At 36.3% G+C, this 26299-nt stretch overlaps 2 protein-coding genes and 1 pseudogene across 2 annotated transcripts; all 3 read left to right on the plus strand.

The window, feature by feature from the left end:
• Positions 1-3226: 3226 nt before the first annotated feature.
• Positions 3227-5360, plus strand: LOC109815879 (toll/interleukin-1 receptor-like protein). The gene is made up of 2 exons (XM_020380697.3): positions 3227-3945; positions 5016-5360. Exons 1-2 carry the CDS (start codon positions 3458-3460, stop codon positions 5020-5022), a joined length of 495 nt encoding a protein of 164 aa, XP_020236286.1. The 5' UTR covers positions 3227-3457; the 3' UTR covers positions 5023-5360.
• An 11025-nt stretch (positions 5361-16385) lies between these two features.
• Positions 16386-17945, plus strand: LOC145949503 (disease resistance protein Roq1-like; annotated as a pseudogene).
• LOC114917029 (TMV resistance protein N-like) lies at positions 17783-19535 on the plus strand. Its single transcript, XM_029274886.2, has 2 exons — positions 17783-18910; positions 19063-19535. Exons 1-2 carry the CDS (start codon positions 18134-18136, stop codon positions 19270-19272), a joined length of 987 nt encoding a protein of 328 aa, XP_029130719.2. The 5' UTR covers positions 17783-18133; the 3' UTR covers positions 19273-19535.
• The last annotated feature ends 6764 nt before the right edge of the window (positions 19536-26299 follow it).

The following is a 26299-nucleotide window of genomic DNA, read 5'->3' on the forward strand; positions in this document are numbered from 1 at the left end:
CACCATGTGATATGTGACTGGACACATGCATGCATTTGTGAGTCGAGTCCATGGCATCATTGCATAATGAGTGACTATGTATGTGCTACTAATGTATGTATGACTTGAGTTGTGCTTAATTAACATGTATTTTGTGTTGTGCTTTGTTATGATTTGTGTGTGTGTTGTCTGACCGTTATTTTTACACCTTAACCTGAGTGAGATGATTCTCACTCCCCTATTTGTTCTATATGTGTCTTTTACTGTGTTGCAGATGACCATCAACATGAGGATGTTGGTGATGAAGCTTAGGCTTCATTTGGGCCTGCTTTGATACGATATGTGACATCGAGACGTAGTTATGATTAACTTAGAATGCTACTTTTGTTAAATTGATTAGAAGACCTTAATTTTATCCTTTTGTAATTTCCACATTAGACTATGATTTATGTTTTATGAATGTGAGCTCTTTACCCTTATCTGGTTAGAGACTTGGATTTTATTTATGAAGGTTTTTATTTCTCTATTTATTGTATAATTATGTATATGGGGTAGAAGGTGTCACAAGAAGTCTAGTCCATAGAGTTGGACCTGAGGGTGGTTCACTTTGATAGCTGACCCACTCTAGCTGAAGATGTTAAGGAGGTAAGTGCAGCCAAGGGAAAGAATGTCAAGATCGGGGTATTCTTGACCCACGAAGATGAGGAGGAGCTAGTAAACGTGTTAAGGAAGAAGTGTCAGTCTTCGCATGGAGTGCTAATGACATGCCTAGCATAGATCTTGATTTTTTGTGCCATAGGCGTATAATGGATCTAAAGGCAAAGGCCATAATCCAAAAGAGGAGAAAGTTCGGCGAGGAAAAAAGGAAAGCCATCGCGAAGGAAACAACAAAACTAGTAGCGACCAGTCATAATTGGGAAATCCAATATCAAACGTGGCTGGCGAATGTGGTGATGGTATGAAAAAGTAGTGGGAAATGGCGTATGTGTCAAGATTTCACTAATTTGAATAAAGCTTTCTTGAAAGATTCATACCCATTGCCCAACATAAATTGTTTGGTAAATGGCACGTCAGGGTATGAGTTGTTAAGATTCATGGATGTGTACTCGAGATACAACCAAATCCGAATGCACCCAACTGATGAGGACAAAACAACATTTATAGCAGATCAGACCAGCTACTATTATAGGGTCATGTCATTTGGATTAAAGAACGTTGGGGCAACCTACCAAAGGCTGATGGACAAGGTCTTGGCGAACCAGTTAGGTAGGAATGCAGAAGCCTATGTGGATGATATGGTGGTGGAATCGGTGAGTGTGGCTTGACATTTTTTCAATCTCCAAGAACTATTTGACACCATCGACAAGTACCAACTCAAGTTGAATCCCGACAAATGCTCATTCAGAGTTCAAGTAGGTAAGTTCCTTAGATTTTTACTGACTCATCATAGTATTGAGGCAAACCCGGATAAATGCTCAACAATAATCAATATGAGAAGCCTTGTAGCAGTGAAGGAGGTTCAACATCTCGTTGGGAGAATGTCCTTGCTTTCATGCTTTCTTTCAAAATCGGCCAACAAAGCATTATCATTTTTTCAATGCTTAAGAAAGAGTGATCGTTTCTCTTAGGTAGATGATTTTGAGAAGGCATTCGAACAACTTAAAAAGTCTCTTGCATCACCACTGATTTTGACTAAACCTCATACAAACTTGCCTTTTGGTTTACTTAAAAAGACGGATTACACACTTGAATGCTCTGACTTTAGGGACTTGCCTGAAAAGAACCATAGACGTCCTCCAAACCGAAACAATACCCATAGTATTACGGACATTTACAACCCAATGTAGAAAATGAATTTTATATATCAAATATTGACTCGTCATAGAATATCCAATTTAACTAATATTAATTGTCTTCTTTATAGTAATAATCATACTAAAATATGATTTATATGTTTAAAAATATCTATTTATATAATTTTAAATATAATTTATATATTTAAATATAATATATATATATATATATATATATATATAATTTTTTAAAATTTAATTATATAATAAATATTTAACGTGTGCAATCCGTATTAATATATTAATACATACACAATCAAATAAAAAAGAAACGCTTAGAAATGTCAATAAAAAGAATAAGAAGACAAACATAAAAAAAAGTATAAAATGGCAAGAAAATTTTCTCTTTTTCTACTAATTGTTTTTCTGTTATCTCTACTTCCTCTTTATCAACTATAAGAAAAAACACAAGAAAATTGTCTATAAAAACACACAATAAGAAAACACGTAGAATAAATCCTATATTTTGGCGTATGCAATTTCTGCTATACAAGATGTTTCAAGGAGTTTCTAAGAGGCTATTCAAAGATGCTTAAACAAGCCGTGCCAACAACATTAATCAATTATTCTAGGAAAAAAGGCCCACAGCGGAAATGACCAGATTATCATTGACTAGCTAGTTTATTCTTAATTTACTCAATAAAATGTCAGTATAGGGTGTCTGTACAGACAAACTTAGAAAATGTTTTCTTTGTAAATATCCGAATATCTATCATCTTTAAAAATCATTTGAATAAATAAGTAAAATTATTTAATTTATCTTATTACATAATGAAGACCCCAAATAAGATTTGGATAATATTAGAGGTTAACAGCTGTCATACATGACCATTCTTTTAATGTAATTGTAATATATTAGAATTTATTGTGAACCGTACAATCATTAATATAAAGTTAATTATAAACAGTTTCTGAATTTTTTTTAAGTAATTATTTTATTAATGTGAATATCGTTTTTATTAATCTGTCAAATTTTTTACTTCTCTCCCTTAATAGGGTTGGAGTCTAGTTCCAATATTAATTGAAACTAACCACTTGTCGGTAAACAGTTTTTCAATACGCAATAACAAAGCCATTGCACTAATTTAATATGTAACGAATTCTATAATTTTATATAAAGGAACATTTTCGTGTCCACATTTTTAAAGAGAAGTATATTCTTTTATATTTTATGTTATTTTTTCCACTAATTTTTATTTACAGATAATATATTATATATATATATATAACTACTCTTTTAAAAAAAATCTCTTTTTTTTCGAAATATTAATTAATTTATTTTTTCACGGAAACATGAAATGTGTTTTTCTTTCTAGTATGAATGGATGCTATTAAATAAAAGAAAGATTTACCCACGTAATGTAAAATGAAAAGCATTGGGATAATATAAGTTAAATGACTAATTTTTAATCAATGCAATTCAATAAAAAATAAAATAAAAGAAAGATGACCAAGATGTTGTAAACAAATACTAATGACATAGACTTAATTTCTTGGTCGTCTTAAAAAAAACACATTGATAGTCCCAATGCTCTATATCTAATTTGTTGTGTGAGCCAGTCATTCGCTGAAAGAAAGCTAATAGTCTTGCAATAATTTTCTTGCGGTGCTACTATAATACAATCATGGCAAATCAAGTTGATGTGTCTGAAAGCCATTGTTCGTACCAGGTTTTCCTCAGTTTTAGGGGCAAAGATACTCGTCACACTTTTACTTATCATCTCTATGATGCTTTGCGCCGAAAGGGAATTATGACCATCATGGATGATGAGGAACTGAAGGTTGGAGATCAACTTGCTCCTGTGCTTCTTAAAGCCATTGAAGAATCAAGGATCTCGATTGTTGTCTTCTCTGAAAATTATGCAGAATCTTCTTGGTGCCTTGATGAACTTGTCAAGATCCACGACTGTATCAAGTCAAAAGAGCAGCATGTTTGGCCCATCTTCTACAAAGTGGATCCCTCGGATGTGCGGTATCAGAAAGGAAGTTATGCTGAGGCCATGACTAAGCATGAATCAAGGTTTGGGAAAGACTCGGAGAATGTGCACAAATGGAGATTAGCCTTGACTTACATAGCTAACTTGAAAGGAGAACATTTGAAATCTGAAGTAGGGTAAGTATATCTATGTGTTGATTTTCACTACTTGTCAATTAAGACTAAGGATAAGATGTTTGTTTTGTTTATTTCATTTTCTTTTCGTAACTATATTATTTGTATAAAATATCAACGGACTTCTCTAACAATTAACCTCCGTCGGTGAATTTAAAATCTTTTGTAACGATCCGTCGTAGGCTGTCACATTAATAACTAATATGACAATTAAAATAAAATAATATATAATTAAGAAAAGAGAGTAAAAGCCAGTTACACTAGAGTGTAAATATACAATAACGTATAAATTGTTTCCATAATATAAAACATAATTTTTATAAAAGGGTCATCATCAGCAAGGTTATACAGTAATCCAAAAAGATAATATAATTATAATATCATGAAAGTATCAAAATAAGACACCCTAGGTGCTGGTCAAGCTCTAAGTCTAGTCACTTCTCAAAGCAGCTATCCAAAAAGACTTCTTGTCATCCCAAAGCCTCACACCTGATCTGCTCCCCCACATAGTGAGATCATCACAGTCCACATCATGGAAATATAAGGGTTAGCACGTATAAAACTAACCATAGTACAATAAAATGAAATATCATTAACTAGATATTCATCAACAGTATGTATCCATACTAAGGGAAAGACAACATTATAACAAGTCATTTCCATGCCAAATATAAACCAATCCAAAATCCAATGTATACACATCCATGCCAATGCATACGTATTCTATGATAATAAAGAATCCATAACCAATGTATACAATCCATACCGAAATGCATACATATTCCACATCTAAACCAAAGTCACATCACTGTATAATCTCATGAAGTAGCCAACACATCCAAACCAAATGTTGACCTCAACACATCCAAACCAAGTGTTGAATTTGTGAACATGTTGATCAATCATAATTTGATATATATCTTTTACTTCAATTTTAGCTATTTTACATTCCATCTATGCTTAATTATAGGATTTAGAAAGATATGTGTGTTGTTGGGCCTAATTGGATAGTTGAGAATTATTATTCTAAATTTTCGCTGTTTTTGGGCTGATGAACATGTCTCGGTTTTCAGGGCATAACTTGGGCTGTGGTTATCCAAATGGTGCAAACTCGGTGGCCTTGGAAAACTAAGACAAATATCTAAAAATTACCCAGAAATAGCCGTTGGCCAATTCGATCATCTAGAAGGTCATAATCGGTGGTCAAAAATCGGTGCGAAAAATATGGCATCCAACTCATCCCACCAACAACACCAACTTATCCCATTTCGTTTTGTCTTAACTTTTCCCCATTATTTTATATTTTTTATGTGTTATATGAAGGCTATAAATAGGCCTTCACTCTTCCATTGCAAAATGTCCCAAACATCTTCAAATAAGTTACTCTTGGGTGTTCTTCTACCTCCCTTTCTTCTTAATCTTTCTTTTTATTTAATGTTATAATATCTTTTAATTTCATGGATAGTTAAAGTTTCTAATTCAGCTTGTGGTAAAAAAAAAAAAATTTTGAACTGCATGGTTGTAAATAAAGAAAGAATAAAAGTGTTGATGAAGGAGTTGAAGCATCATTTGATTCTTACAATTTAAATTCATTCCTCATTACTCTCTTATTCCTTAGGATTTTAGCCAACACAATCATTAATTTATCCTTTTCTCTCCCTTACTCCATTACAACCTAATAAAAAACCTTTTGATTTTTGTATGCATTGTAAAAAAGTGGTGGAAATTGGCAAGCTCATAGTAGTGCATTGTTTCATGATGTGGCTTGAGAGAAAACACTTGACCAATAAACACTTGAGAGTTGAGAGTTGTGAGAATTCACCTAATGAAGTTTTACCATATTCATGTTATCTTCTCACTTGAGTTGTCTTCCTTAATAGTCCAATTAATGTTTAGGTTCCAACATCATGATAAGTTTGGCTCCTTGATACTTGATTGATTCTCTTGTGCATCACATTACTTCTCTCATTAAACATTTTACTGTGTGGTGAGTTTCATGTTCTATTCTTAATGTTTTGCCCGGAGTGCAAAAAGCTAAATATAGGGGTATTTGATCAATCATAATTTGATATGTATCTTTTACTCCAATTTTAGCTATTTTACATTCCATTCATGCTTAATTATAGAATTTAGAAAGATATGTGTGTTGTTGGGCCTAATTGGATAGTTGGGAATTATTATTCTAAATTTTCGCTGTTTTTGGGCTGATGAACATGTCTCGGTTTTCAGGGCATAACTTGGGCTGTGGTTATCTAAATGGTGCAAACTTGGTAGCCTTGGAAAGCTAAGACAAATCCCTAAATATTACACAGAAATAGCCGTTGGCCAATTCGATCATCTAGAAGGTCAAAATCGGTGGTCAAAAATCGGTGGTCAAAAATCGGTGCGAAAAATATGGCATCCAACTCATCCCACCAACAACACCAACTCAGACCACAAACAACACCAACTCATCCCACCAACAACACCATTTTTGGGACATTTTGCAATGGAAGAGTGAAGGCCTATTTATAGCCTTCATATAACACATAAAAAATATAAAATAATGGGGAAAAGTTAAGACAAAACGAAATGGGATGAGTTGGTGTTGTTGGTGGGATGAGTTGGATGCCATATTTTTCGCACCGATTTTTGACCACCGATTTTGACCTTCTAGATGATTGAATTAGCCAACGGCTATTTCTGGCTCATTTTTACGGATTTGTCTTAGCTTTCCAAGGCCACCGAGTTTGCACCATTTGGATAACCAAAGGCCAAGTTATGCCCTGAAAACCGAGACATGTTCATCAGCCCAAAAACAGCAAAAATTTAGAATAATAATTCCCAACTATCCAATTAGGCCCAACAACACACTTTCTAAATCCTATAATTAAGCATGGATGGAATGTAAAATAGCTAAAATTGAAGTAAAAGATACATATCAAATTATGATTGATCACATGTCACCTACCCACGTCACACACCTAACCTCTCATGACAAATATACAGTTGGGTTACGTCGTCATGTAACCCTGGTGATCGCGACCACTTCATCCATCGGTATGACTCGGCCTTGCCCCCATACCGGTAGCAAATAGAATACTTAGAGGAGTACTTCAGAATCCACCTAACATCTGAAGTGGTTTATTATATAATCTTTAGAAAAGTTCCATATTGGAATCCTCACCATGGGACTCCCAAATTGCATATTTTTCCAAAGATTATATCCAAATCTCACTAAGAGATATTCCAATCCATACCATAACCTTACTCCTCTAAGTCCTATTAACTTTCCAAACCAAACACACATAAGCACATTCCATAATTACATGCAATCTTTTCCAAAATCATGCCACATTCCATACCAAATATATAACATCAAGGATGATATGATTCAACATTTAAAAGTTTCATAAAAACTCAATTATAAAAGGTTTTCCTCAAAGAAACCACGTGCCCAGCGCAATGGTATTTACGCCCAGCGCAACTAAAACTGGGAGCCTATCAGGCTTTGCCCGCTCAGCGCGTCACCACGTGCGCTCAACCCATGACTATATGCGCTCAACGCGTAGACTCGTGCGCTTTGGTGCTTAAGACAGAGAGCCACTTGAAACAGCCCACTCAGCGCGTAGACCCGTGCGCTCAGCCCATTTGGAAATGCGCTTAGCCCATGGCTAAATGCGCTCAGCGCGCTCTAGACAGAAAGCTCTGTTCTTCAATGCGCTCAGCTCGTTGTCGCGTGCGCTTAGAGCACATCCTGATAGAAAGTTCTGTTCTTCGGTGCGCTCAGCGCATCGTCCCATGCGCTTAGCGCGATGCATCAAACAGCGTGTCAGAAGTTCGAAACCTCCGATTTTCACCCTCAAAAACAACATATTAAGTGATAAAAACAAGTATTAACCATTAATCCATGAAAATCGTAGGAAATCATGAAGAAACCTAACCAAACCCTCTCCAGCTTAATCCAGCCTCAATCATGCGTAAAACATGGAATCAATGTGATATTTCAACTCAATACATACTAGATTAAGTCTTATAAGTACTACCCTTACCTCAGAAACTTCAGAAATGCAAGATTTGAACAAAACCCTCAAATTCTGAATTCAAACTTCAATCTCACTTTTCAAGGCTTTAAATGTTGAATCTCTTGAAACTCTAGTTGTGAAGATTGATCCTAACTTGATAAGCTTCCCAAATGTGTCCTCAGCTTCCCTCCGGACCAGAGCCCCTCTCTACTTTCTCTCTCTAGAACTGTCCCTGTTTGACAAATGAGACCACCCGGTCCTAAGTCCCTATATATAGTCATTTTCCAAAATTTCCAAATTTCACCCTTAGCACCTATTCACATCAAATATCCTATTCCTTGAAGTATTTCAACTCCTTAAGCTCTAAAACAACTTCAAATTCACTCAGAAAGACCAGATTTATCTTATGTTCCTATCCTTCAATCTCCTACCTGTCCTATTCCTTTCTATTACAATATCCACAACCCAACACCATATGAAATGCAACATGTATCAACACACAAACAAACATCACTTTTAGATACATATGCTTGGAATGATGAGTTGCATGCCATAATACTTCACTTTACCAAGATGAGAAGGAAGGTGATCAATCTTCTTCCCTCTTAGTACCAATTCAGTATAATGGTGTACAATGAATCATTCACCAAATTCATGCACACACATGCCTATATCAACATCTCAAAACATCAACATCTCATCTCATACTACAAAATCACTATTATGCTTAAACAACTAGTCAAAACTACATCAACATACAACATGCACAGAGGTAAGTAAATTTCAAATCCACATCTCCATGATCCAATCCAAATCCATATAAACAACATATACATACATGCATACATACATACATATATATATATAGAGTATATCTACCAAATAGCTCGGTATTTCCATGGCGTTACAACTCTCCCCAATAACAAAAATTTTCGTCCCCGAAAATTTACTTACTCAAAAAAAGATATGGGTATTGATCCTTCGTCCTATCTTCCAACTCCCAAGTGGCTTCATTAGTAACCACATCCCAAATAACCTTTACCAAATTGATAGATTTATCCCGCAACTGTTTAACTTTCTTATCTGCCACTGAAACTGGCTATTTCTCAAAAGTTAAATTCTCCTTAACTTGCACTGTCTTTGATTCTAAAACATGACTCGGATCGTGAATATACTTCCTCAGCTGGGAAACATGGAACACATCGTGCAGATTAAACAGGAATGGAGGTAATGCAATCTGATATTCCACTGGTCTAATCCTCTTGAGAATCTGGTACGGCCCAATAAACTTAGGATTTAACTTCTTAGCTTTGATAGCCCTTCCCACACCTGTAGTGGGAGTCACCTTCAAAAATACATGATCTCCCTCTGAAAACTCCAAAGGTTTCCTCCTCTTGTCTCCATAAGACTTTTGCTGACTTTGAGCAACTTTCATTCTTTCCTGAATTTGTTTCACTTTTTTGGTAGTCTGTAAGATGATCTCTGGCCCTACTATCATTGATTCTCCCTCTTTAAACCAACACAAAGGTGTTCGACACTTCCTCTCATACAGAGCCTCAAATGGTGCCATTCCTATACTTGCATGAAAACTGATATTATAAGTGAACTCGACCAAAGGTAAAATTTCTTCCCAACTCCCTAGATGATCCAAAATACAAGCCCTCAAAAAGTCCTCCAAAGATTGGATAGTCCTCTCAGACTGCCCATCAGTCTGTGGGTGATAAGCAGAACTGAGTCTCAACTTAGTCCCTAACGCCTGGTGCAAACTCTACCAAAATCAGGATGTAAACGAGGATCCCTATCAGAAATGATACTGGAGGGCACACCATGTAATCTAACAATCTCCTTGACATACAACTGGGTTAACTTTTCCAAGGACCACTTTATATTCATTGGAAGAAAATGAGCACACTTAGTTAATCTATCCACAATCACCCAAATAGAATCACAATTATTAGCAGACCTTGGTAATCCAACAACAAAATCTATGGTTATACTATCTCATTTCCATTCTGGCACTTCCATCATTTGTAACAAACCTCCTGGTTTTTTATGTTCTACCTTAGCTTTCTGACACATAATGCAAGATGCAACATGCTCGGCTACCTCCCTCTTCATACCATTCCACCAGAACATTTTCTTCAAATCTTGATACATTTTTGTCATACCCGGATGTACACTCAACTTGCTCTTATGACCTTCCTAAAGTATCAACTTCTTCAACTCCTCATCTTGTGGAATACAAATTCTGTCCTTGTACCTCAAAACTCCATCCATATCTTGTTCAAATCCTTCAGCTTTCTTAGAACCCAACAACTCTCTAACCTTATTCAAACCCGCATCCTGAACTTGTTTTTGCTTTACCATCTCCAAGAAATCACTAGTAATGGTAGTCATACCACAACTAATAAAATCTGGGGCAACCACAACGTTAAGATTCATATCCCTAAATTTCTCTACCAACTCCATCTCTTTAACCATCATGTAAGACATATGAAGGGATTTTCTGCTCAAAACATCTGCCACCATATTTGCTTTACCTGGATGGTACATTAGTTGAAAATCAGTCTTTCAAAAACTCAATCCACCTCCTTTGCCTCATATTTAACTCTTTCTGATCAAACAAATATTTCAGACTCTTATGATCACTGAACACATCAAACTTTTCTCCATAGAGATAATGTCTCCAAATCTTCAAAGCAAATACCACCACAGCCAACTCTAGATCATGCATAGGATAATTTCGTTCATGAGTCTTCAATTGTCTAGATGCATAGGCCACAACTCGCCTATCTTGCATAAGAACACAACCTAAGCCTTGATGAGATGCATCACAATAAACTTCAAAAGATTTATTGGGATCCGGCAGAATCAACACAGGAGATGATGTCAACTTCTCCTTTAACTCTTGAAAACTCTTCTCACACTCCTCCGTCCATACAAAAGGATGATCCTTCCTGGTTAGTTGTGTCAAAGGCATAACTATTTTAGAAAACCCTTCTATGAATCTCCTATAATAGCCAGCCAATCCCACAAAACCTCTAACTTTAGTAACTGATTTTGGACGCTCCCACCTTAAAATCGCTTCCACCTTAGTAGGATCAACTGCAATTCCTTGTGCAGAAATCACATGACCCAAGAACTTAACTTCAGATAGCCAAAACTCACATTTTGACAACTTTGCAAATAACTGTTTCTCCTTTAATACCTGCAAAACTATCCTCAGATGTTCTCTATGTTCCTCCATAGATCTAGAATAAACCAAAATGTCATCAATGAACACCACAACAAACTTATCCAGAAAAGGTCTAAAAATCCTATTCATATAATCCATGAAAATAGCTGGAGCATTCGTCACTCCAAAAGGCATAACAACATACTCATAATGGCCATACCGAGTTCTGAAAGAAGTCTTTGGTATGTCCTCCTCCTTTACCCGAATCTGGTGATACCCAGACCTCAAATCAATCTTGGAGAAAATAGAAGTTCCCCTCAACTGATCCATCAAATCATTTATCCTTAGCAATGGATACTTATTCTTGATTGTCAATTTATTTAACTGCCTGTAATCCACACATAACCTCACACCACCATCCTTCTTCTTTACCAATAACACGGGTGCTCCCCACGGAGACACACTAGGTCTGATCATCTGCTTCTCCAAAAGTTCCTCAACCTACTTCTTTAATTCAAACAACTCTGCTGGTGCCATTCTATAAGGAGAAATAGACACTAGTCCCACCCCTGGTATAAGATCAATACTAAACTCCAACTCTCGTTTTAGTGGTAACCCCAGAACATCATCCGGAAAAACCTCTGGGAAATCTCTAACAACATCAATACTATTCAACAACTTTTCATTCTCTACACTGATAAAAGATAGGATCATAAACCCAAGAGCTCCACCCTTCAACAACCCATCCACCTGTCCACTAGAAATAAATCTCTCTTGTTCAACAGTAGGAAAGATTAATCTCTTTTCTGAACAATCTATCAAAATCCTGTTGGCAGAAAGTCAATCCATCCCTAAAATTACATCCAAATCGAATAAAGGTAAACAAAAAAAAATCACTTTATAAAAATGCCCTTCCACCTCCACTGGACATCTTAAACAAACCTCAGAAGTCAAAACAGAACCTGAAGCTAGAGTAGAAACGACTAGATCCACACACAAGGAACTCACAACCAAATTTAACCTTGCCACACATTCATAAGAAATAAAAGAATGTGAAGCACCTGAATCAAATAGAATAGAAATATCATTACCATCAGCTTTGCCCTTTCCCTTTACCAACTCAGATGATGTTTCAGCTTCAACACCTGTTAAAGCAAAAACACGACCTGCTGCAGTAGGTCGCTCCACTTTCTGGTTTCCTCTAGCTTGAGTATTTCTTACATTACAATCCTTACCATGTGACCCATCTTGCCACATTTAAAACACATATAGTCCTTTGTAGGACAATCCCTCATCATATGTGGGCCTCCACATCTGTAACATCTAAAACTCTGAACAGCTCCTGTAGTAGTAGTCCCCATTGGTTTCTTATTAGCATTCCCCTTCTAAAACTCAGATGGTCTCTTTTGGGGATGTTTCCCCCTACCAAATCTAGATGATCCCTTTGTACCCTTTGCCACTCTATTTCCTCCTTCAAACCTCTAAACTGTTTTTGCCTTTTCAACTAGAACTGGGAACTCCATAATCCCCATAGGAACAATAGTCTTCTTCAGCTCATACCTTAAACCCTCACTCAACTTCCTGCATCTCCAGGCTTTAGTATAGCTTGAGAATAATATCTAGCCAAGTGTTCAAACTTGACCACATACTCTTGTATTGACATATTTCCTTGTTGCAGTCTCAAAAACTCAGCTTCCTTAGCATACATGGCACTATCTAGAAAATATTTCTCTAGAAATACCTTTTTGAAATTTTTCCAACTCACCACTTCCCCTCTAGCTTCCATCATAGCTTGAGCACCTTTCCACCAGAAGCTAGCCTCACCCACCAACATATAAACAACATAAACTAGCTTCCTCTCCTCAGGACAATGCATCACCATGAAGATTTTCTCCATCTCTTCAATCCACTAGTCAGCAACTTCAGGTCCATCAACACCTGTAAATTGAGGAGGATTCCCTTTTCTGAACTCTGACAAGCCCCTATACTCATCAGGTACCTCAACCCTAGTTACTTCAGTTGTAGCCCGATTGGTCTCCATCTGGGCCAACAAAGTATTCTGTTGTCCAATAGCAGTAGCAATTAGCTCCATAGCCTGAGCAATCTGCCGCTCATCCACACCTGAAGAAGGATTAGAATGGTTTCCCCTACCAACCATCCTAATCAAGATAAAAGATCAAGGAACCCATGAGTTTACACCAATACACATAAGAAATTCTTTTCCAAAATCCATTTCCTCACAATAGAAACATAACAAGACCATTTCTCACAAACCCTAAAGAGACTCGACCAACTATGATACCAACAAGTGTAACGACCCGCCGTAGGCCGTCACATCAATAACCAATATGACAACTAAAATAAAATAATATATAATTAAGAAAAGAGAGCAAAGGCCAACTACACTAGAGTGTAAATATACAATAACGTATAAATTGTTTCCATAATATAAAACAATTTTTAGAAAAGGGTCATTATCAGCAAGGTTATATAGTAATCCAAAAAGATAATATAATTACATTATCATGAAAGTATCAAAATAAGATACCCTAGGTGCTGGTCAAGCTCTAAGTCTAGCCACTTCTCAAAGCAGCTACCCATAAAGACTTCTTGTCATCCCAAAGCCAAAGCAGTTACCCATAAAGACTTCTTGTCATCCCAAAGCCTCACACCTGATCTGCTCCCTCACATAGTGAGATCATCACAGTCCACATCATGAAAATATAAGGGTTAGCACGTATAAAACCAACCATAGTACAATAAAATGAAATATCATTAAACTAGATATTCATCAACAGTATGTATCCATACTAAGGGAATGACAACATTATAACAAGTCATTTCCATGCCAAATATAAACCAATCGAAAATCCAATATATACACATCCATGCCAATGCATACATATTCTATGATAATAAAGAATCCATAACCAATGTATACAATCCATACCAAATGCATACATATTCCACATCCAAACCAAAGACACACCACTGTATAATCCCATGAAGTAGCCAACACATCCAAACCAAATGTTGACCTAAACACATCCAAACCAAGTGTTGAATTTGTGAACATGTTACCTGCCCATGTCACACACCTAACCTCTCATGGAAAATATACAGTTGGGTTACGTCGTCACGTAACCCTGGTGATCGCGGCCACTTCATCCATCGGTATGACTCGGCCTTGCCCCATACCAGTAGCAAATAGAATACTTAGAGGAGTACTTCAGAATCCACCTAACATCTGAAGTGGTTTATTATATAATCTTTGGAAAAGTTTCATATTGGAATCCTCACCATGGGACTCCCAAATTCCATATTTTTCCAAAGATTATATCCAAATCTCACTAAGAGATATTCCAAGCCATACCATAACCTTACTCCTCTAAGTCCTATTAGCTTTCCAAACCAAACACACATAAGCACATTCCATAATTACATGCAATCTTTTCCAAAACCATGCCACATTCCATACCAAATATATAACATCAAGGATGATATGATTCAACATTTAAAAGTTTCATACAAAACTCAATTATAAAAGGTTTTCCTCAAAGAAACCACGCGCCCAGCGCAATGGTATTTGCGCCCAGCGCAACTAAAACTGGGAGCCTATCAAGCTTTGCCCGCTCAGCGCGTCACCACGTGTGCTCAACCCATGACTATATGCGCTCAGCGCGCTTGAGACAGAGAGCCACTGGAAACAGCCCACTCAGCGCGTAGACCCATGCACTTAGCCCATTTCGAAATGCGCTCATCCCATGGCTAAATGCGCTCAGCGCGCTCTAGACAGAAAGCTCTGTTCTTCAATGTGCTCAGCGCGTTATCGCGTGCGCTTAGTGCGCATCCTAACAGAAAGTTCTGTTCTTCGGTGCGCTCAGCGTGTCATCGCGTGCGCTTAGCACGCATGCATCAGACAGCGCGTCGAAAGTTCGAAAACTCCGATTTTCATTCTCAAAGTCCATCCCAAATGAATCCCAAAGAAAATTTATACAATTCCAAACCATTATAGAGTATAAACACCATCCAAAAACAACATATTAAGTGATAAAAACAAGTATTAACCATTAATCCATGAAAATCGTAGGAAATCATGAAGAAACCTAACCAAACCCTCTCCAGCTCAATCCATCCTCAATCATGCGTAAAACATGGAATCAATGTGATATTTCAACTCAATACATACTAGATTAAGTCTTATAAGTACTACCCTTACCTCAGAAACTTCAGAAATGCAAGATTTGAACAAAACCCTCAAATTCCCAATTCAAACTTCAATCTCACTTTTCAAGGCTTTAAATGTTGAATCTCTTGAAACTCTAGTTGTGAAGATTGATCCTGGCTTGATAAGCTTCCTAAATGTGTCCTCAGCTTCCCTCCGGACCAGAGCCCCTCTCTCTACCTTCTCTCTCTAGAACTATCCCTGTCTGACAAATGAGACCTTCCGGTCCTAAGTCCCTATATATAGTCATTTTCTAAAATTTCTAAATTTCACCCTTAGCACCTATTCACCTCAAATTTCCTATTCCTTGAAGTATTTCAACTCCCTAAGCTCTAAAACAATTTCAAATTCACTCAAAAAGACCAGATTTATCTTATGTTCCTATCCTTCAATATCCTACCTGTCCTATTCCTTTCTATTACAATATCCACAACCCAACACCATATGAAATGCAACATGTATCAACACACAAACAAACATCACTTTCAGATACATATGCTTGGAATAATGAGTTGCATGCCATAATACTTCACTTAACCAAGATGAGGAGGAAGGTGATCAGTCTTCTTCCCTCTTAGTACCAATTCAGTATAATGGTGTACAATGCATCATTCACCAAATTCATGCGCACACATGCCTATATCAACATCTCAAAACATCAACATCTCATCTCATACTACAAAATCACTACTATGCTTAAACAACTAGTCAAAACTACATCAACATACAACATGCACAGAGGTAAGTACATTTCAAATCCACATCTCCATGATCCAATCCAAATCCATATAAACAACATATACAAACATGCATACATACGTACATATATATATATAGAGTATATCTACCAAATAGCTCGGTATTTTCATGGCGTTACATCTATAGTATATTTTCTCTTCTCAATTATATTTTTTTTCATATACAAAACTTGAATCTGCATGAGACCTTGTTTAAGGTGATTGAGTTCAATACCATATTATGTATTTGTATAATTTGGAAAAAGCAATTTGATGATTAATTTAATGATCATTATTTATTTAGGAGGGACGAATCCAAGTTTATTAATGATCTTGTTGGCAAGATTTTCATCAAAGTATCTCCAAAAGATTTATCTAGTAACGAGTATATTGTTGGACGAGAGGATCGAGTTAATGAATTGAAGTTGCTTTTAGATCTTGAGTCCCGTAATATCACTTGTCTCTTAGGGATTCATGGAACAGGTGGAATTAGCAAAACCACACTTGCCAAAGCTTTGTATGACTCCATTTACAAGCAGTTTGAGAGTTCAAGTTTTCTTTTCAACATTAGAGAAACCTCAAAACAAAAAGGATTAAAACACATACAAGAAGGACTTCTATCAAACATACTTGAAGTAAGAAAAATCAAGCTAAAAAGTGTTGAAGAAGGAACTAGAACAATAAAAAGTAGAATTGGTTTAAAAAGAGTTATTATAATTCTTGACGATGTTGATAACATTGAACAATTGAAAAAGTTAGCAAAGGAATGTGATTGGTTTGGTCCTGGTAGCAGAGTCATCATAACCACAAGAGATAAACATTTGCTAGATCTTGGTGGGGTCGAAAAGAAATATGAAGTGAAACTTCTAAATGACAAGGAGTCTCTAAAGCTCTTTTGTCATAGTTCCTTTAGAAATAACTCTCTTAAATCAAATTATGAAGACTTGTCCTATCGTGCAATGCTTTGTTGTAAAGGCCTCCCATTGGCCTTAAAAGTACTAGGCTCTCATATGATTGGAAAAGATTTGGGTGGATGGAAGGATGCATTGGATAGATATGAAAAAAGTCCACATCCTGGTGTTCAAAAAGTTCTTAGAATAAGCTATAATACTCTTCCCTTCAATGAAAAAAATATTTTTTCTCGACATTGCATGCTTCTTCAAAGGGCAGAAGTTGGAATATGTAAAAGGAGTACTACATGCATGTAACTTTGACTCGGGAGATGGTATTACAACTTTAATTAATAAATCACTTTTAAGTATTCATAACAATCACTTGGAGATGCATGACCTAATACATGACATGGGTAAGGAGATTGTTAAAGAAGAAGCGTGGAATGAAGCTGGTGAACGTAACAGATTTTGGCATCACGAAGATGTTCTTCAAGTGCTAGCTCATAATAATGTATGAATATTGTCAACTTTAGTTCTTGATTTTGATCATCTTTTAACTTTTTAGTTTATGTTAAAATTTTGAATACCTATTTAATCTCACTTATAATTGCTATAAAGGGAAGTAGCAAAATTCAAGGAATAATGCTTGATCCCCCTCAAAGAGAAGAAATTAATTGTATCAATGTTGTATTTGAGAAGATGCAAAATCTGAGAATTCTCATTGTCCGTAATACAAGCTTTTCACAAGTGCCTTCTTTTCTCCCAAATAACTTAAGGCTACTTGATTGGAAGCATTACCCTTCACAATCTTTCCCATCAAATTTTCATCCCAGGAAAATTTGGGCCTTCAATTTACGTGGAAGTCCTATACTTGAACTGGAAAATTCATTTCAGGTACAATTGCTTTTTTGTTTTTATGTTTTATAAGAATGTTTAGATTGCTTGATCTTATCACGTAACTAATCTTAATTTTTTTCTCATCTATTTGTGTGCCTATGTGATACTTTTCCTATCTTATTTTTTTCATGAGTGTTAATCATATTAGTATTTGAGCCAACGATATATATAAGATGCTTATATTGTCTTCATTAGCTTCATCTGAAAACAATTGACATGATTATTATGATGTTTTGCAGAGATTTCAAAATTTGACTTACATGAATATCTCGTATTGTCATATGGTAATTACTAAATTTCAAAATGTGTCTGGGCCCAATAATTTAAGAGAATTGAGGCTTGATGGATGCAAGAAATTGGTTAGCATTCATGAATCAGTTGGACATCTGACTAACCTCCTTTTCCTAAGTGCTTCAGAATGCATTCAACTCCAAAGTTTTGTGCCAACAATTTATTTACCATCTCTCGAATACCTTTGCTTTAACTTTTGTCGGAAACTCTCACATTTACCAGAGATCATGGAAATAATGGATAAGCCATTAAAGATTGATATGATATATACGTCTATTGAAGAACTTCCAGAATCCATCAAAAATCTTATTGGGCTTAATTATCTTGACATTACAGGTTGTAAGGGACTCCAACATTTACCAAGTAGCCTATTTATGCTTCCAAATTTTGTCACATTAAAAATTCGAGAATGTTGTCAACTTGGAGTGTCTTTTAGAAGGATCAGAGCAAGCCATTCAACATGCTCAAAGCTAGAGACATTACATTTCGGCAATGCTGATCTATTAAACGAAGATGTCCATAGGATTATTCACAATTTTCCTAACTTAAAAGACTTAAATGTTTCAGAAAACAAATTTGTGTCTTTCCCAACAAGCATTATAGAATGTAATAAGTTGACGAGACTTGACGTGAGGTTTTGTGCGAAGCTCCAAGAACTTCCAGAACTTCCATTAAGTGTTGAGGAAGTAGATGCAAGTTTCTGCAATTCCTTAACATGGGAGACATCAAACATGTTATGGACTCAGGTTTATCAGCACTACTTTTCCTTATATATTTTTCATAATTAATAAACATTTTTTAGTTAGAAATAGATAAAATTAATATCATAGTCAATAGACACTTGTATTTACAATGAATCATTATAATTTTGTTTCTTATGTAATGGGATGAGTGACAGGTGTGTAAAGAGAAGGAGAGATTACAAGTCATAATGCCAAAGACAAAGATTCCTGAATGGTTTGACTATGTTAGCGAGGAAGGGTTTCCATTTTTTGAGGCTCGTGGGAAGTTCCCTTCAGTTGCTTTAGCGTTTGTGTTTGGGGAAGAGGATCCCATGATTCAGCGACCATATTCAGATGGCATTTCTTTTGGTGCAAGTTTATTTTAGAGGGTACCAATACCTTCTGTGACTAGGACCACATAAAGGATGACATGTGTTAATTTTGACAGAAGTTATATTTTTTAAGAATGTTTTAATATTTGCTATTTAACCATCATTAATTATATCATTTTAAATAATAGTCCCCAGTTTATTTAAAGGTGGCATCTCTCATACACCACTTTAACAAGTAGTACATGGTAAACCATTAGTTTTGACCATAAGATTCATCTAAATAAAAATTTTCGAATTTTCTACTAAAATATTTTTTTTTAAATTACCCAAAAAAAAACACGTGTTAGATGGACTGATGCAACTGCTACTCACGTTCGGAACGGGCCGTTCTGATTTTAGAACGGGCCGTTCCAGATGAAGCAATAACACATGAATAACGGATCAGAACGGGCCATTCCAGATGAAAAAAATAACGCATGAAGAATGGATCAGAACGACCCGTTCCAGATTCAAAAATAACACATGATTAGTTAAACCAGAACAGGCCGTTCTGAAATCGGAAGGGGCCGTTCTAACTATATATTTGTTATAAGACCTTTTTTTAAGCAAAATAATATTTTTTTTTTCATTCTACTAAATTACATTTAAAATTTAAGTATAGTTTTTCAATTGATAATGCTTTTCTATTAAAATTAGAGGTTTACATTAATTATATGCATAAATTTCTAATTCTAATTAGAAAGTAACACCAAACAAAACTTTCTAGGCCGCCCACCAAACCCATTGGGCTCACTACGCTCAGAAGCAAAGAAAAGCCCAAAGGCACATGAAGCCCAAAACTAAACCCAATAAGCTTAAAACCTAAAAAGTCTTATATTAAGGCCCATAATACAAGACCAAACAATATAAACTCCAATACTACCAAATATATGAGAAAGGTTGTCATCTATGTAAAGCTCAAGTAAAGAGAACCCTAGGCCCACCAAACTCATTGGGCTCACTAAGCTCAGAAGAAAAGAAAAGCCCAAAGGCCATGAAGCCCAAAACTAGGCCCAATAAGCTTAAAACCCAAAAAGTCTTATACTAAAGTCTTATATTAAGGCCCATAAGACTTTTTGGGTTTTAAGCTTATTGGGCCTAGTTTTGGGCTTCATGGACCTTTGGGCTTTTGATTGCTTCTGAGCTTAGTGAGCCCAATTGGTTTGGTGGGCCTAAGGTTCTCTTTACTTGGGCTTTACATGGATGACTACCTTTCTCATATATTTGGTAGTATAGGAGTTTATATTATTTGGTCTTGTATTATGGGCCTTAGTATAAGACTTTTTGGGTTTTAAGCTTATTGGGCCTAGTTTTTGGCTTCATGGGCCTTTGGGCTTTTCTTTGCTTCCGAGCTTACTGAGCCCAATTGGTTTGGTGGGTAGGGTTCTCTTTAGTTGGGCTTTACATGAATGACCACCTTTCTCATATATTTGGTTGTATAGGAGTTTATATTATTTGGTCTTGTATTATGGGCCTTAGTATAAGACTTTTTGGGTTTTAAGCTTATTGGGCCTAGTTTTGGGCTTCATGGGCCTTTGGGCTTTTCTTTGCTTCTGAGCTTAGTGAGCCCAATTGGTTTGGTGGGTCTAGGGTTCTCTTTACTTGGGCTTTACATGGATGACCACCTTTCTCATATATTTGGTAGTATAGGAGTTTATATTATTTGGTCTTGTATTATGGGCCTTAGTATAAGACTTTTTGGGTTTTAAGCTTATTGGGCTTAGTTTTGGGCTTCATGGGCCTTTGGACTTTTCTTTGCTTCTAATCTTAGTGAGCTCAATGGGTTTGGTGGGCCTAGGGTTCTATTTACTTGGATTTTAAAACCCAAAAAGTCTTATACTAAGGCCTATAATACAAGACCAAACAATATAAACTCCTATACTACCAAATATATGAGAAAGGTGGTCATCCATGTAAAGCCCAAGTAAAGAGAACCTTAGGCCCACCAAACCAATTGGGCTCACTAAGCTCAGAAGCAAAGAAAAGCCCAAAGGCCCATGAAGCCCAAAACTAGGTCCAATAAGCTTAAAACCCAAAAAGTCTTATACTAAGGCCCATAATACAAGATCAAACAATATAAACTCCTATACTACCAAATATATGAGAAAGGTGGTCATCCATGTAGAGCCCAAGTAAAGAGAACCCTAGGCTCACCAAACTCATTGGGCTCACTAAGCTTAGAAGCAAAGAAAAGCCCAAAGGCCCATGAAGCCCAAAACTAGGCCCAATAAGCTTAAAACCCAAAAAGTCTTATACTAAAGTCTTATACTAAGGCCTATAAGACTTTTTGGGTTTTAAGCTTATTGGGCCTAGTTTTGGGCTTCATGGACCTTTGGGCTTTTGATTGTTTATGAGCTTAGTGAGTCCAATTGGTTTGGTGGGCCTAAGGTTCTCTTTACTTGAGCTTTACATAGATGACCACCTTTCTCATATATTTGGTAGTATAGGAGTTTATATTGTTTGGTCTTGTATTATGGGCCCTAGTATAAGACTTTTTGGGTTTTAAGCTTATTGGGCCTAGTTTTGGGCTTCATGGGCCTTTTGACTTTTGATTGCTTCTGAGCTTAGTGAGCCCAATTGGTTTGGTGGGCCTAAGGTTCTCTTTACTTGGGCTTTACATGGATGACCACCTTTCTCATATATTTGGTAGTATAGGAGTTTATATTGTTTGGTCTTGTATTATGGGTCTTAGTATAAGACTTTTTGGGTTTTAAGCCTATTGGGCTTAGTTTTGGGCTTCATGGGCCTTTGGGCTTTTCTTTGCTTCTGAGCTTAGTGAGCCCAATGGGTTTGGTGGGCTTAGAAAGTTTTGTTTGGTGTTATTTTCTAATTAGAATTAGAAATTTACGCATATAATTAATGTAAACCTCTAATTTTAATAGAAAAGCATTATCAATTGAAAAACTATACTTAAATTTTAAATGTAATTTAGTAGAATGAAAAAATTAATATTATTTTGCTTAAAAAAAGGTCTTATAACAAATATATAGTTAGAAAGGCCCGTTCTGATTTCAGAACGGCCCGTTCTGATTTAACTAATCATGTGTTATTTTTGAATCTGGAACGGGCCGTTCTGATTTCGGAACAGGCCATTCTGGTCCATTCTTCATGCGTTTTTTTTCATCTGGAACGGCCCGTTCTGATTCATTATTCATGTGTTATTGCTTCATCTGGAACAGCCCGTTCTGATCCATTATTCATGTGTTATTGCTTCATCTGGAACGGCCCGTTCTGAAATCAGAACGGCCCGTTCCGAACGTGAGTAGCAATTGCGTCAATCCATCGTAACACGTGTTTTTTTTTGGGTAATTTAAAAAAAAATATTTCAGTAGAAAATTCAAAAAATTTTATTTAGATGAATCTTATGGTCAAAACTAATGGTTTACCATGTACTACTTGTTAAAGTGGTGTATGAGAGATGCCACTTTTAAATAAGATGGGGACTATTATTTAAAATGATATAATTAATGAGGGTTAAATAGCAAATATTAAAACATTCTTAATAAATACAACTTCTGAAAAAATTAACACATGTCATCCTTTATGTGGTCCTAGTCACAGAGGGTATTGGTACCCTTTAAAATAAACTTGCACCAAAGGAAATGCCTATTCGAATTACCAACGAGGTGTTGGCGTGCACTTGTTTATTGATGGGGAAAGCAAACGACATGATAAATTTATTATGGCAGAGAATCATGTGTTGTTGTGCAACCTGCATAGTTTGTTGAATTTGGAAGTGGAGGAGTGGGATGTAGATCTTGTACTTGGTAATGATTGGAGGATGATACAAGTTTACTGTGAAACATGTTTGATGAGTATATGTTCATGATCATGGGGAGTTTATGTGTATAAGCATGAGACTAACATGGAGGATATCCGATTCACGAGTCATATGATCCTAGTTCCTCTCTGGTTCACAGTTTTCAAGCAATTAGTGAAGAGGAGAATGGTTAGACATCATAAACTAATTTTGGATTTTGTAGATTCATTAATAGATTTGTCTTCTGTGCAGTTTCCCAAACCTAGACCTCAAGAAGATCTCGTACATTATAGGATTAAGCAACTTGAATTCTTGGAAAGCCAACGAATGTTATTGCAAAAGTTGACGAGGGTTTTGGCTTCAAAGGATGGGAAAGGTACTTCAAGGTTGAATATTGATGACGAGGACGAGAAGGAGCATTCATTGTTGGAATTTATAATGAATAGAATAAATAATAATGTGGGAAATAGACAAGAAGCTGGTCCTTCAAGTGAGGAAGATTTAAACCCATTCTCACAAGAATGGAAAAAGATAAGAAGATATCACTAGTACATAATACACTTTTTACGTCGGCCATTTTAGGGGTTTTTACGTCAGAAAAACTGCCGACGTCGAAGCGGTAGACGTAAATTTACATCGGGGCGCGAAAACTGACGTAAATTTACGTCGGACATGCCAAGGTCTGACGTAAAAAAGTTATAAAAAATTTAAAAAGAAAATTGAGTGCAAGCAGAACGGGCCGTTCTGCTTGATAGACCCAGGAGTGTCTTCTCCAAATCTGGACTTGGTCACTTCCTTCCCCAGCTTCAAAACCTCGAAATGCAACACAAACATTATTACAAAAAAAACATCCCAAAAAACACAAACCATAGATAGAAGAAGAAAAACGCAAACATTATGCTACCTCATAGAAGAAAAATGCAACCCTCCGAAAAGAAGAAAAACAGAATAAGGTGCCAAAGAAGAACCATCAGCCACGATTTGAGGAGGAGGCAGAGGGATGAGGAAGAAAAACAGATAGAAGAAGGTGCACGATTTGAGGAGGAGGCGGGAGAAAGAAACCATGAAATTTTTGAACTAGCTAGTGCGCGCAATACACCTTCTTTTAAGCATCCTGTGGGTTATTTACGTCGGCCCTAATTGGGTCCGACATAAATTTTAACATCTACGTCGGACACAATGCATAGCCGACGTAGATGTTAAAATTTACATCGGCCCTTGAAGGTCCGACGTAAATAATTTAACAAAATTACGAAACGTGCCACCACGTTTTTATTACGTCGAGTCTTTGTATATCCGACATAAAATGGGTGACGTAGTATCCTATTTTTTCACTAGTGTATTGAGGATGTATATGATGATAAACAAACAGACAAATCTTTAAGTATAATTCCTTAGATGCGAATGGCATTATTTTTTAATTATAATTGGAGTTTTACCTTAACATCATGTAAACGTATTTAATGTAAGTTTCATCTATATACATTTACATAGATTGTTAAAATAAAATTATAAATCTTATTAGAGAATAATATTAATTGCATATAAAAGATTGTACTTAAATTTTGTCCTAAACAAACATTTCTCAACTGTCATTCACACAACTGACCCATCTGCTTTGTAATATTGTTGATTTAAAAAAAATAAAAATTTACGATGGTTACAAACTTTTTGTTATTTGTTCGTTGCATCATCATGTATTACTTTAGTGAAAATATAAACATTTAGATGGCACACCAATCAACTTTCGTTTCTTGATGGTAGTCCTAGAACAAAATCCATGCTAACATCTTCCCAAGGTGCTACTGGTACGGGCAAAGGTAAATATAGTCCAGTATTTTGACCCTTTGAGTTGGCGAGGTGACAGATCCGGCATCGTTGGATGTGATGAATGACATCCCTTTCAAGCTTGGGCCAATAGAATTTTTCCTTAATAAGTGCAACTGTCTTGTCTCGACCAAAATGTCCAGCTAATCCTCCATCGTGTGCTTCCCAAATAATGGCTTCTCTCAAAGAACTGCGAGGAATACATAAGACGTTGTCTTTAAATAGAAACCCTTGTTGCCGATGATAGTGTTGAAAAGGTTGATCCTCCGTTGACTTCCAGAAATTTCTAAAATCTGGATCATTTTGATATAATTCCTTGAGGATTTCAAAGCCAACGACTTTCGATTGCAGGGTAGACAGTAAAATGTGGCGTCGGCTAAGTGCATCTGCTACTGAGTTTTGCTTTCCTGACTTATGTTTGATTAGGAATGGATATGCTTGTAAGAATTCAATCCACGAGACATGCCTACGATTGATCTTCTGTTGGGAGTTCAAATATTTAAGAGCTTCATGATCTGAGTAGAGAATGAACTCCTTGGGAAGCAAATATTGACTCCAATGTTGCAAAGCTCGTACGATGGCATAGAATTCCTTGTCGTAGGTGGAGTACTTAAGTTTAGCATCATTTAGCTTCTCACTGAAGAAAACTATTGGTCGGCCTTCTTGATTGAGTACTGCACCAATACCAATGTTAGAAGCATCACAATTTACTTCAAACACTTGGTCAAAATTTGGAAGTGCTAATACTGGGGCCTCGGTCAAGTGTTTCTTAAGTACGTTAAAACTTTGCTGAGCTTCTTCAGGCTAATGGAAATGATTTCTTTTAATGCAACTGGTGAGTGGAGCGGCAATGGTGCTAAAATTCTTGATAAACCTGCGATAAAAAGAAGCTAGTCCATGGAAACTTCTAACGTCATGGACTGACTAGGGAACAGGCCAATTGTTGATTGCCTCAATCTTGTTTGAGTCCACTCAGATGCCTTCAGCGGTGACAATATACCCAAGAAATATGACTTCTTTGGTCATGAAAGAGCATTTCTCTAGATTAGTATAGAGTTTCTGTTCTTGAAGAACCTCTAACACTTTTCGTATATGCTTTAAGTGCTCTTCCTTACTCTTGCTGTAAATCAGGATATCATCAAAGTATAAAACTACAAATTTTCCACTAAAAGGGCATAATACCTGATTCATGAGACGCATGAAAGTGCTTGGAGCATTGGAGAGACCAAAGGGCATAATTGTCCATTCATAGAGACTATCTCGAGTCATGAAGGCAATTTTCTATTCATCACCAGGACGAATCCTGATTTGATTGTACCCACTGTGGAGATCAATCTTCGTAAAGATAGTGGCACCATGTAGTTGGTCTAGCATGTCATCGAGTCGAGGTATTGGAAATCGATACTTGATCGTGATTTTATTTACAGCTCGGCTGTCCATGCACATTCTCCATGT

This window comes from Cajanus cajan, chromosome 7 (genome assembly GCF_000230855.2).
Source record: "Cajanus cajan strain Asha chromosome 7, NIPB_CcT2T_4, whole genome shotgun sequence".
In the NCBI taxonomy this organism is placed as follows: domain Eukaryota; kingdom Viridiplantae; phylum Streptophyta; class Magnoliopsida; order Fabales; family Fabaceae; genus Cajanus; species Cajanus cajan.